A 13,551-nucleotide genomic window follows, 5' to 3' on the forward strand; every position below is an offset into this window, starting at 1 on the left:
TACCCACTTACTTCTTAGGGAGTTTTATCTTTTTGAGAGAGTCCTCAGCATTTGGATTCATGTGAACTATACGACAGCCTAACGCCAGCAGGGTCCTGCAGGGGAAAAAAATAACCACAGTGACCAATAAACTGATTTGACAGTATATGCAAAGAACCAGAGAGGCTGCTGAACGTGTTCAAACAGAGCACGATGGGTTAAATTACACGTCCTAATCTGTTACACAAGAAAGGCCGAGCTATACCCACGGGAGCGAAACAGGCGCCAAGTGAATCTGACAAATTTCCTTCACACCTTGTGATCGGACGGAGCGACAGTAAAAGTGAGTTTGATGTCTTTCAGGAATTCGTCCCTGTCACCCAAATGTGTCTTCCAAAACAGCAGATCAAGATTAATGACGGCATGCATTTATGTTTTCCATTAGAAGAGCATTTATGTCAATCACCTGCGATGGGCCTTTATAACCCAATTCCTTTCCACCTTAACCCTACCCCTCCATTTTGCACATTTCTGTGTAAGTGTAGAAAGCCTGGTCTCTCTAAAGAAGAGAGGACTACTGGTAGTCTAGAGCAACAGATGCCCCATTTATTCATCACATGAGGCATGACAGTCTCAACACAGGCAGGTGATCCCACACTTGGAGCCAGCATTGTGGAAACCTCTGTCAAGAATGGGAATGCCCACAGCCTTGAAGCTGGTGTGTGTTTTTCCAATAGAGAAAGAATAGCTAAGAAGTCCTAACAGTGCTAACATTGTCAGCAATTAAAGTACAGCACGTCATCGCTGCAGCCTTACTATGAAATCAGTGCACTACCTGATATTCCTCATAAATAGTTTAATCCAATAAAAAAAGAAAAAAGAAAATGTATTGTCTGTGAATAATATGTCAGCTATTGTTTTGTAGGCTATTTTTTATTATTGTGTTCAATAACAGAGGTATTGTCCATGAAGACAACAACAATCCATCATGTTCGGCCTACTTCAGAGTCTCCGTTGACATCTGCAGATTGTAGTTTTTTTCCGTTTCCGGCAGCTTGGAGAAATCCACCAGGCACGGATGCTGCCGCTTATTATCATCCCTTATCTGTGAGGAAAACAGTCAGAGAAAAAACACACATATCAAACATCTCCTGACGTTCTCATCATTGCTGATCAGCACCTCTGCATTCATGTACATCAAGTCCTACTAGATCTATGCATATGAAATACACAGCCTCATAACTCATTGTCACTGTGAACTAACAAGGGGGACGGGCATGTGGTTTAAGTACTGGGTGCTACTAGTTGCAGTGATTAGACTACTCTAGTGAACATGTTATGAGAGAGGGACAAGAGAGCATGTTTTCTTGGCAGAGCCAGAGAGCTGTATGGCAGGAATACCGAGTGAGAGGCGTAATGCGTCTCTCTCGAGGCTGCGCTTTAAGCCAAATAATCCCTTTGGCAATGCTGCTCAGAGGAGGTGGCATGGCAATGGTGGATGTTTACCAAGAAAACATGCAGGGCTGTGTACAGATATGCAGCTGTTTCCGTGGGTCCAATGAATAGCAGCCAGCTCTTTTGTGAATAGTACAAGAACTATGGGAAATCTCCTCTTTCATATTTACATGCAACCAGCGCTAAATAGCAAAAACAGGTTTATTTTATCTGCTATGTGACCTCTACCACATGTATAACTATGTATAACTGACTCCAACTCACTTGGCTATCGCTCCACATGTAAAAAAAAACATAAAACCTTGACAATAAAACTAGTTTATTATTATTATTTACCAAATCTCAGACTTGTCTTTGTCCTAAATCAAAGATTTGTCGAGGAGGAGGACAGAGTGAAAGCCTACAAGCTAGCGCAGGATTCTCATGTTGTATTATAGACATAAGAGCTGCATCTTGTTGCTGTTTTTTTTTTTTGTTTTTCCTTCCTTTAAGAGCAAAACAGGTCACTTTGGCATTATCCTGTGGTAACTGTACAACAAACCAGAAAGCCATCAGCTAGAATTTGGAGTTAAATGGATGAAACTATAACCAACTTAAATTTGGACATGCCTTCTTTTTGACCACTTGTGCAACTGTGACTTACAACAGACCCGAGCAGAGAGTAAACAATACAAACACAGCAGGAGAACTTGAAGTGGGATGGAGCTGAATTTAAATCGGGTACAGTTTTTGTCTTTTGTTGCAGGAGCCTGCTGATTGCACTGCGTACACTGTAATTACAAGCATGCATTTCCAGCTGACTGTATTAGGAAATACACTAATTTGTTCTTTTAGGGAGTTTAGATGAGAATTTGATATCACTACAGGTGAAGCCAGGAGACTTCAGCTTAAAAAACCCTCAAGCATAAGCTCTCCGACGATAAAAGAGCTCAAAAGCTAAGTCAGATATACTTTTGAACTTGCCCCACAGATCCAGACTAGGTGTTTCCCACTGCTTCTGGTCTTTATGCATGATCGGGCTTGATGCCAGTTAATAATAGAAAACATTGGCTGTTAATCTGGCAATTTTTTGGACATAGCCAGCAGAGGCAAGAATAACACAGACTAACCAGCCTCATCTCAATTTCACATTAATCTTCCAATCTAAGTATAGCATGCAATCATATTCTCAGATTACTATCAGTAGCAGGAGAAAAGATACAACCTCTGCTCCGAATATATAGACAGGCCTTTTGATTGGTTTCTGACTCATAGTGGGTTATGTCGTGTGTTTTGATTGACCCTCTGAACATTTAAAGAATTAGAAACTCCATCAGTTTTTCTTTGAAAAGGAGAAAAACAAAAAACAAAATGCAAATTTCAGTCTGGGTTTATTCCGGTGATGAAATTGCCAAGACATCCTGTTCTGCCCTTTGGGTGAAACAACAATTTGTAATTCATGACTGATACTAGAACACAGACACAATGACTCTGCTACCTACAAACAAACTGGATGTGAATGAAGGATGTAAATGAGTGGCGTGGAAAAGCGCTGAACGTGAACAATGACAGTGTTCTTTTTCCACTTACCCTCTTTTTGGTGTGAACCGCAAATTATAAAAGAGAAAGCAAGATGACATACAAGCCTCTGTGATGGTAAGTTCTCACACTCATCGAGAAAAAATTGTAACTGTCGTGCTTATTTCTCCACAAACATGGAAAAAGGCATGGAGTATGCTTTTTATCTTTTGATCCGAGCGATGAACTTGTAAGACAACAACATAAGCAACTAAATAACAATCTCATTAACAATCCAACCCTTACCTTGCCATAAGACCAGCCAAGCTCAATCTTATTCATGCCCCAGAGCTCATGGATATTCTCAGCCAGCTTGTCCCGAACCTTCTCCAAATGAGGCGGCATGACAATCTGAAGGAACAGGTAAGCAAATGAGCATTTTCCAAAAAGTTGTCCAAACTATAGAATGCAAAAAAATCAGTAGTTGAAACAAAGTAATGCAATTCTTTTGGAAAAATTAAACAAATACACAAGATGCATCAAATTCAAGATGAGCATTTTTTCAGTTGATTTGCATTCTTTATGTTCTTACATGTCACACTGCATCAGAGCCTTTGTGAAAAAGGGGGCGTTTTTCTCATGATCACCATCCTGCACGCCTCCTGTGAGCTTACCTGGCTGGTTTCCACAGGTGTGGGGATGAAGGAGGCCTGCGACATGAACTGGGTGGTGCCCAGCAGATCTCGAACTCCGTCCACATCTCTCTTATACTCTTTCACCGGCTCCACCTTCATCTTCTCTTTTGGCAGCAGAGCCTCATAACACGGTGCGTAGCTTGATGGAGGCAGGAACTTAAAGTCACCGTGCCGTCCACCCAACAGGAAACGAACCCTAACAAGAGAAAAGTTGCTCACGTGACTCTGCTTATTGCAATGTTTTACGTGCACGCTCAAAATAAAAGAAGCAACTAGTAAAAAGAAAACCAATCCTCTACTTTTCTTCTTAACCCTCTTCAACTTTTTCTACTCAAACAGGGACACATTTAGTTCTGTGAATGAAAAAACATTTCTTAGACCTTCGCTGTGAAAACCGTCTCTCGAGGCTGCTCAAAATAGCAGTTCGAGTAGTAGCAGTGACGCAACCAAGCTCATTCTCACTGCGGCCCTCAATTATTAAGCACTGAGGATGTGTGGCTGTCATGTTCTGGCACGTTTAAGTCCATGGAGACGTTCACCCTGTTCACTGGGCCAATTCCAAGCTTCCACACGCTCACGCTCTGCTGTGACTGGTCAATACAATGTTAGCTGCACAATCCCCCGACCAATGAAAGGGGTAGATCAGACCTTGACAACACTTCAACTACTAAAAAGGACGAGTCCGTTCCAAACAGCCTGTTTTATGAAATTGTAGACAATTTGGCTTCTTTCACTCTGTTTGTTATGATGCAGAGCCTGGAGGGTCTTTCCATGTTTAACCTCTTTGTTATTACGAGAGGTGAGGTTGGCATCAGGACTGATCCCCTGTCTGGTTTGTTCTTTTCACACCTGTACCAGGTGTGCTGGGCTGATGTATAACTTGCGATCCTAAGTCTCTCCGCTCTTTTCAGTCACCAATCTCATGCACTATTGAATCATGTGTCTCTCTGGAATTTCTTGAACTCCAGAGTTGTGAAAACCTTTCAGCCACATGTGCCCGCTTCAGCTTGGAACCTCAGAAACCTGTAAAGGAGACGACTCACCTGCTCACCTGCCTGCCCACTCTCCACCGATCCATCCTACTGTGGAAACTCGCCTGCTGCTCTAAAGCACCCCCCACTCAAATAAGACCATTTCCAGTTTCCACAATCCAGTCCACAAATCACGACCTCCGGTTGAGCCATCGCTAACTCTGTTCCTCCTCCTCCCCAGACCTCACATGCGCACGCTCAGTCCCACAGCTTCCACCACATTAGATATGCTTATTCGCCAACTTCAAAATAAACACTTGATACACACAAACTCCCATCTGAGCACGTTTTCTGAGTCCGTGCCAATCCTCAGTATGGCTCAGTGTTTCTGAGTGTAGAATGCATTGACTGAAGATGAAATGCTTGTAAAATAAGAAACATATTTCATGATCTAAAAGCTTATTTAGGCTTCCAATCAGCAGCAAAGATCAACAAAAAACCCATGAAGCTGACCAGTGCATCATCAGTTGTCTAATAAGTTATCTTTGTTCTTTGGTCAACACTGTTTTAAACGTGTTACATAAATACATTTGACCTAACAGGAACAACCAATCCTCCACTTGCTCCAATTTAGCACCAGGTGAAAAGTAACAGCAAGGTGTCACAAAAAGCACTCCAGTTGTCTTTTGCAAGGCTGTAATCAGTGTTTAGACACAGACTTGCGGTGTACAGTAAATCCCTTAAAAAGGAAATTTAATATTTCAAGCAATTCTCATACAGCATGTTGGCACATGAGCGTGTGTGTGAGGGCTAATAAACTCCTTATCTAACTTCTGTTAACCAGCGTAACAACTGGGTCAGTAACACACATTGTTCAATTAATCTTTTCTGCACGTCAGATAATACAGACAGTGTGAGAACAATGAGGCTATTAAAAGTGACATAATTTGTGGAAAAGAATGCATGAAAATGATTTGAAAGACGGGGAAATCAAGCGGAGCGTTATGCCTTTTTCTTTCCTTTCCTTAGCTACACAGATGAACCACATTTTTTTAAAATGAATGATGACTGAACTCTGATATTTTTTATATTTTTTAAAAACAAATTCATTTCCTAATATTTAACATGACCGAACATTGTGGCAGGTGTCTCAGAGGAAAAGTGGCAAAAGGCTACTGTGCTCTTTAAAGTCGGAGTCGATCATGGAATTGTGGGAAAACTGCTGGAGCTTGAAATTCCATTTTCAAGTCACATCAATCACACTATCAGTGGTCACCATGGAAACAGAATTTTTTTCCTGTTTTTTAAGCCGCGTCTAATCTAAAAGCCTCGAAGACAAAATGAAAGTCAGAATATGGAGATAGAATTTTTAGAATATATAAATATGACATGAGTTTTGTTTTTTTTTTGTTTCATCCAGGAATTGCAGCGTGCCTGTTAACGCCCAACAAATCATATGAACAAAAAAAATAAACACTCACTTGACACCTGCGGAGAAACTGACGACAGGGAAGAAGAGTCCGTCTGTGTTGAAATTTTCAAACATGCCCTGGACGGGCTGTCCGTTGATCCTGAAGGATATGCTGGGGGCTCCGAGGTCCAGGCAGCAGCTCACCACGTCCTCTGAGGTCAGAATGTGCTGGTTCATGGACGCAACCGCCCGCGGGATACGACCTGATCGGGACACGCGTGCAAACTGCTATGTGAAATACAACCTAGTGAGTTGTGCTGGCACAAATCACACCTCTATCTCCCTCTCTCACACACACACATACTGTCGGATACACACATTTGCACACAGCGACACACACTCTGGGCAAGGAGATCGTCCCTGCAGGGCACTGGTTCTGTCTAGACACAACGTGGCTGTAGCCCAGGGTTACCGCTCATCTTTTAATGCATTAGTTACTCCAGACACTGGCTTATCCCACCCACCTGACCAGAGGTGGAGTCCATCAAAGCCGTACGAGTAGAGATCATCACCAACTCCATTACCACCCCAGCCCTCTCCTCCTCCCGGGTAGGGTGCATAGCCTTTTGTGTTCGCCCAGCCGACTCTGAGGTGGGAGGGCTCGCTGGTCACAAAGTGGTCCACCTGGTCGATCATGAGTTCATAGTACCACTTCTTGTACTGAGCCGAGCCTTCACTCACGCCCAGGAAGATGTTCGGTCTCATGCTGGCAAAGAAGTGCAATGTGACATCACCACCAGAGAGTTACATTTTTAATTACAATATTGTACTTTTCACTTTAAAAAAGCTAATTGTAACATTCCATACAAAGTCATTTTATTTTTAAGATAAAGAAGAGATAAAAAATATATAATGATTTCACACAGGTCCACTTTAATTCTGTCATTGCACAGTGATCCTCCCAAGATTAATAAATGGAAAGTAGCTAACTTTAGACTAAATAACTGCGCTGAGTTATCAGCCAAGCAAGGAGAAAGATGCAAGATAAATAAATGGCTCTCTAACCTCTGGACATCATTGACCAGCTGGGTTTGCAACAGCAGATCTCTCTTGGGCAGCAAGTGATCGCAGATGAGGTTCTGATTGGTTCGCACAGCTACGCCGTTACACACACACAGTGAACAGAGCACATCTAGTATCTAAAAAAGAAAGTGAAGGAGGTAGGGATAATAAGCAACACCATCTAATGGAAGACCATGACAGCACTTAACACTCACTAATAACTAATAACACGTTTACTTCATTTTCCCTATTAAACCCCAGATGTGCATCTGCACCTTTCTGAAAATGACTAATTATATTTCACCGTCCAGGATGCTGCTAGAGGGACAGTCCCTTTATATGCAACCACTGCATAATTACTCTGCGATTGTTACTGGGTACAAAAACATGTTAAATAATACCCTTTTGATGTTAGCTTAACAAAGCTGTAGAACTAAACGGGCCAGGATGCTCAGCCGAGGGTGACAGCATAGAACACCTACGCTTTAGCATTGACCTTTTTCTCCTGCTTCCATTGCAAAACAGTACAGTCGGGCTGATTTACGACCCAGGCCGGCTCCTGATCTTATTTCACTGTTAAACAGATTGTTTCGTGTTAGGGTCACACTGCTACGAAAAGCTCCAGGAGACTTCTTAACAAGAAGAATCCCACTCATCTGTACAGTATGTGGATCTAATAGCCAGCAGATTGTCAGCTTAGCATGGAGACTGTGGCAAAGAATGTTGCTCTTTCCAAGTTAGGTACACAAGCATCTATGAAGTTCACATGTCGTGTGCTTCAACTGTACATATTAAACACCAAGTTCAAACATAATTTGCAGTTTTTATTTGAATGCTTTGTTCTAGTGCATTTCTTAGCCAGGAGTAATTTGTTGTGCAGCCAGTGAAGACTTCACAAAGTCATAAGACAACTTCAATTGGTTGCATGTTACTGTGACATATTCACTGTACAGATACATAAACAAACAAAGAAAACATCACATTATTCCTTTATGAATATACATTTCTGCTTTTATTGGGATTTAAATTGTTTTTCTGGTATTACTTTGTAAATAAATGGAATTTCAATGTATTTTATTTAAAATGTTACTATAATTATACTTGCCAACAGCTACTTACAAAAGGTAAATACACAAATAAATGGGGTAACAAGTCAGGTTTCTGAACAAAGCAATAATTATACTGTAAGTAATTTTAATCAGTCTAAATGTCATGGTCCCCGCACCTCGCCGGCTGACAACAGTCAGGCGCTATGTGTGTTGTTTATTCTCTTCTCTCGCACCTGCTCTCTCTTTCTCTCTCGTCCTCTCCCTCTCTCTCTTTTCCCTGCCGAGGCGGAGCTCAGTATGGGCTCCCGCCTCTGGCCCACGCACCTGGGGATGATCAGCACACCTGCCGCTGATTACCAGAATTAGAGTCCTACTTAAGATGGCGAGTCTGCTCTACTCGTCGCTGGATCGTTGAGCCATCAGCGTCAGTCGCCCTGCACTCTGCAAAGTTTTGCTCGTGAGTACGTCTGAACCAGGAGACTAACTGTTTCTCTGTCTGTATATAGATTCCCCCCGGACCCGTTTCCCGGTGCACTGTGATTGAACGTGAGCAAGAGTGGTTGAGGAAGGAAGAGGAGCTGTGTGGGTTTGCGAGAGCTGTATGGAAATCTCCCCTCCCTGGACTCCTGCCCCTTTCACTCCCGGACCCTGGAACCCCGGCCCCTTTTCCCCAGACACCGTTGTATATATTTCACTGTGGAGAAAACTGTAAATAAATTCACTTGTGGTTTGAAGGAACTTGTGGTCTGCGCCTGAGTCCGCTCCGCTAATCGTGACACTAAACCACGGGTAGGCAACTCCAGGCCTCAAGTGCCGGTGTCCTGCAGGTTTTAGATCTCACCCTGGGTCAACACACCTGAATCAAATGATTAGTTTATTACCAGGCCTCTGGAGAACATCAAGACACGTTGAGGAGGTAATTTAGCCATTTAAATCAGCTGTGTTGGATGAAGGACACATCTAAAACATGCAGGACACCGACACTCGAGGCCAGGAGTTCCCCCACCCCTGGTCTAAACCATATTTTATTATAAAGAAAATGAGACACAAATTCCATTGTAAGTAATTTTAAGTATCGTGTAATTTCTTGGTAATTTTGTGGAAAAACAAACAATATTTCCCCATCTTACATTATAAATGTGCTGTACATTTTGGTGGGTGGGCCATATTATGGAGCGGTTTAACCTGGCCTAATGTCCCAGGTGTACTACGGGAAAGTAAACAGTCCCTTTATGTGTGAACAGTGACTGTGAAAGGGAAGAAAATAGTTAGACTTGGCTCCATCATCATGAAGGTCACATAGACCTGCAAATTTTAAAGGTATCTTTTCTTGTAAGTTGTTAAGGGAGAACAGTCTTTATCATACTAACGTTGGTTAAATAAAAGGACAGTTGAATAACACAAAATACATCATGTATATCAACATAATGAATATTAAATAGAGATTTAAAAAGGTAAATATGTAAAAAGGTAACACTAATCCACTCCATAATACAGCCCAAGCCCTCAAAAGTATAATGTATTTATGATGCAAGATGTGCAAATATTATTTGATTTTCTGCAAAACTGTCATGAGATTGCACACTACAGTACCTAAAATCACTTACACATTAACTAAATTTACTTATAGTAGAATTATTTCTTTGCTTCCAGTAAAAACCTGACTTGTTACTTCCCTATTCTAGTGAGCCTACCTTTAAGTATTTGCAGGTAAACATAACTACACTGTAGTTTCAAATAAAATACACATTAAAATTCAATTTCATTGCAGTCACGGGCCGTAATATAAAGTGTTATAAAGTGTCCTTTGTATTGCATAGTTATTTTTCAACATGTGCACAACTCAGATGTGTATTTCACCGTGTAGCAACAACACTTACATAGCAGCGCTCCTTACTGCTTACCTTGTGGTTGCGTCCATGCTTGTACAGCAGCGATATGATGGATTTAATGTGTCCTTTCTGGATGATATTGAGCGCCTCGGGGCTCTCGATTAAAATGCAGTGCAGAACTTCCAGAATCCCTGCACAGCCGCAAAATTCATCAGTTACTTAACACTCGCAAAAGACACACCAAAGGACATTTGTCAAAGATGCATTCTGTCCACACAGAGCAACAGAAAGCCCTGCTGGTACGCTCCTTACTGCACATTTAAAAAGTAAAAGCAGCTATTCCCATGATTTCAGCCAACAGTGTCACCTTTCAAAAAAAGACTCCTGTACCTGTTAAAGAATTTTAATAGTTTTGCGATGTTGCACAAAAGCTCTCTCACAGTGCAGCTTCACTGCAGGCTCATGTGTATCTGTCAGAATGCTAATGAGTGTACCTGAAGAAGACTCCAGTCTCTCCAGCTTGCTCACCAGCCAGTCCAAGTTGTTGGAGAACTGTGTGCAGTTGTTGCGGTTCCCTCGGATTAACGCAGCTGCAGGACACGAGGAAAGTGTGCACGAGTCAGCGCATTGCTTAATGTGACGTCTTACACAACAGAAAAACAATGTCATGCAAAGGTGAACACTTTGAATTCCTGCCCAAAGCCGGTTAAGGAAGACATTGTGCTTTGACACTCTTAAACATATTAGTTTTAGAAGATGCCTTAGAGAGAAGGTGGGACCAGACATAAACATATGAGGACAAACACACCCACATGTATGTCCTAGCACGAAAAAAACAGGGTCATCCGATGCAGGGAGACAAAGAAGAAAGGAGGGAGGGATCCCAAATCCACTTAGCGCTGCGCTCAACCAGGTGTGTGAAGAAGGGGGAAGGGGAACAGAGAAAGAGAGATGTGACTAGAACACTAATATGAGTCAGCAGGTGAAATCAGTGTAAATAAGAGCGTGAAGGACATCCTTGGAGGGCAGGGAGGGCTTCGGTGTGGCAAGATGAAAGATAAACTCTACATACGGGCTATCTCAGCTTAAGAATGAAACTCATTTCAACCATGACAGGACGAAAATCGTGCCTGCTCACAATTTTCTGCTCGTAAATGGATCTTTTTATGTGAAAGCTGATGAAATAACAGTCGAGACAAACACTGTACTCATCAGATGGAAGATGGCAGGATATACAGAGAGAGAGGAGGGAAGCAAAAAAATGCTTTTTCCTGCCAGGTCATTTTACTGAGATACGTGCTATATATATGACAGAGCATATGGATGCAGTGCAAGAGGTTATAGTGAATTTGAAAAGGAGGGGTGATGACACTGGGCAGTAGGAACACAGAGAGCAAAACAAAAAGGAGAACTGAGAGGACAGAGATGAAAATTGACATTAGGCAGCTAAAAAGAAATGAGGTCAGTGGGAGATACCCAAACGCTCTGTGTGTGTGTGTGTGTGTGTGTGTGTGTGTGTGTGTGTGTGTGTGTGTGTGTGTGTGTGTGTGTGTGTGTGTGTGTGTGTGTGTGTCTGAGATGACTGATGTTGTTGGGTTGATGCCCTGGCACTGGGCCGCATGCCACCGAGCTTTTTCTGCAACAATGTGTTTGTTTGTTTGTTTTGTTTTTGGAGTATTAGAAAAGTGTATTTATGGTTCATGTGTCTTCAATTCAATTCAGTTCAGTTCAATTCAGTTTTTGTTATACAGCATCAATTCACAGCAACAGTCACAAAAAGGTGCTTTATACTGTGATGCAAAGAGCCTAAAATTATGTGGAGAAAACCACTGTGATCAACCACTTGGAGACAGTGGGAAGGAAGAACTCACTTTTAAAGAGGAAGAAACCTCTGACAGAATCAGGCTCAGTTAAGGCCAGCTATCTGCCGCATCCTGTGTGTCAGTGTGCAAATGTGAATCTGCCTAAATTCAATCTGCCGTCTGAAGAATCTGTGTATGGCTGCTAAATTAGCGGATCAGCACAGATCGTCATCACCGGTGAATCACCGCACTCTCGGCTACTTTATCTTCAAACTTTCATATTTAAGATTAATTGCAGTTGGCAGTGAGTCTGTGTGTACGTCTGTCTGTCTGTCTGTGTGTGTATTTGTGTGTGTGCAGTTAAGACCAGCATCTCACCCAGCAGCTCATACAGCAGGTTGAGAATGTCTTTCCAGGCCACTCCGGCCTCCGAGCCCGCGCACTCCCCGAAATGTGCGGCGCTGTTATAGACGTTCAGTCGGTCAATACAGTTGGACACCAGAGTCAGCATGCCCTAAAAAAAGAGGCAGTGACACGTGACATGACCCAGCACATGTCACTGGTATAAGAGCTTCCTTTGATGAAACCTGCCCCCAGTTTTCAGTTAGTGCAATGCAGCTTGTACTGGTTTATTCTACAGACACAGACTTGAAATACCTGAGATCTGATATGCTGAATAGAGGGTGTCACAGTTATTGTGACAAGCTGACCTTCTGCATTAAAATTAAGAAATGTGCTCCTTTAGTCCCCCATAGAAAGGTACATAAGATTAAACAATCCTTAAAATATATGTAATTTGCAAAAATCTATACTGTATGTGTTGATAATCTTCAGATATATTACAATCAAGTCTCTTATTTTATGGTCTCTCCACGACATTTTGACACAATTATGCTGTTGTATCCCGTAAGATTTAACCTGCTTTTCAATGGGTGACATCATAGGGTCCCTCAGCGAGGCAGTTGACACTTTATAATTGATGAAAGCAATTTAGAGCCTAGAAGCTTAGCAGAAAGCTTCAGTGCGCTCATGCCAGCCTCAGGAAAACTGCTGACACCTTCATATGAAGTGCCTCCAAATACAGGATGGCATTGAAACAAACCACACAGAATCAATTGGTTACGCTTTTTCACCTACTTCTGCAAGTTTGCCACTACTCCTAGTTTAATCACACGTGCACTCATTCACTAAAAGTCCACGTTGAAAGGTTTTTGGTGCTCTGCCTGACTGCCTCGCGAGCTGTTTTTACTAAACCTTCCTTGATGGCTGAACTCACTTCCTGTTTGAAGAGGTTCTGTCTGTTTTTGAGCGAGCGCAGCTTGATCTGCCTTTCTTCGTGCTCCAGCTCGGCATCGGGGAGCTGGAAATAAGTGATGAGGTCATTAAGGGTTTGGAGCACCTCCTCCACGGGCAGAGCGACCAGTGCCCTGTTCTTAACACCCAGACAATCCAGGTCTCTGGGAGAAGTAGACAGAAAGGAAAAAACTCAATCAGACATTTAACACTACTTGCCATTTCTCAAATTCTCTCATTCATTCGAGGAAACAAACCATTGCTAAAGATACGACGACTGGGAAGCTGAACAGACTTGAGGAGAGGCAGTGATGACTAACACTATGTTTAACCCAACGGTTCATTCATGCTGAAATGCTGATTTCCGCTGGCCGGCTAAAAATAGCTCTTGTCTGATGCGTGGGAGCGGTGTGTGTGTGTGTGTGTGTGTGTGTGTGTGTGTGTGTGTGTGTGTGTGTGTGTGTGTGTGTGTGTGTGATGGTAGGGGCTGACAGATTCAGGCACG

At 42.5% G+C, this 13,551-nt stretch overlaps 1 protein-coding gene across 1 annotated transcript in view; it reads right to left on the bottom strand.

Annotated features, from left to right (window-relative positions):
- Positions 1-13,183, bottom strand: part of LOC116322306 (ryanodine receptor 3-like) — a 69,630-nt gene extending 56,447 nt beyond the window's left edge. Inside the window, exons 1-11 of the mRNA XM_039603504.1 lie at positions 13,030-13,183; positions 12,132-12,267; positions 10,446-10,541; positions 10,024-10,142; positions 7,074-7,207; positions 6,533-6,774; positions 6,079-6,271; positions 3,606-3,822; positions 3,238-3,342; positions 981-1,084; positions 12-95 (exon numbers count right to left, since the gene is read on the bottom strand). Coding sequence (XP_039459438.1) covers positions 12-95; positions 981-1,084; positions 3,238-3,342; positions 3,606-3,822; positions 6,079-6,271; positions 6,533-6,774; positions 7,074-7,207; positions 10,024-10,142; positions 10,446-10,541; positions 12,132-12,264 — 1,427 coding nt within the window. The 5' untranslated portion in view covers positions 12,265-12,267; positions 13,030-13,183. The remainder of the gene's footprint in view (positions 1-11; positions 96-980; positions 1,085-3,237; positions 3,343-3,605; positions 3,823-6,078; positions 6,272-6,532; positions 6,775-7,073; positions 7,208-10,023; positions 10,143-10,445; positions 10,542-12,131; positions 12,268-13,029) is intronic.
- Between the last annotated feature and the right edge of the window lie 368 nt (positions 13,184-13,551).

The sequence above is a fragment of the Oreochromis aureus genome, linkage group 19 (genome assembly GCF_013358895.1).
Source record: "Oreochromis aureus strain Israel breed Guangdong linkage group 19, ZZ_aureus, whole genome shotgun sequence".
NCBI classification, from domain to species: domain Eukaryota; kingdom Metazoa; phylum Chordata; class Actinopteri; order Cichliformes; family Cichlidae; genus Oreochromis; species Oreochromis aureus.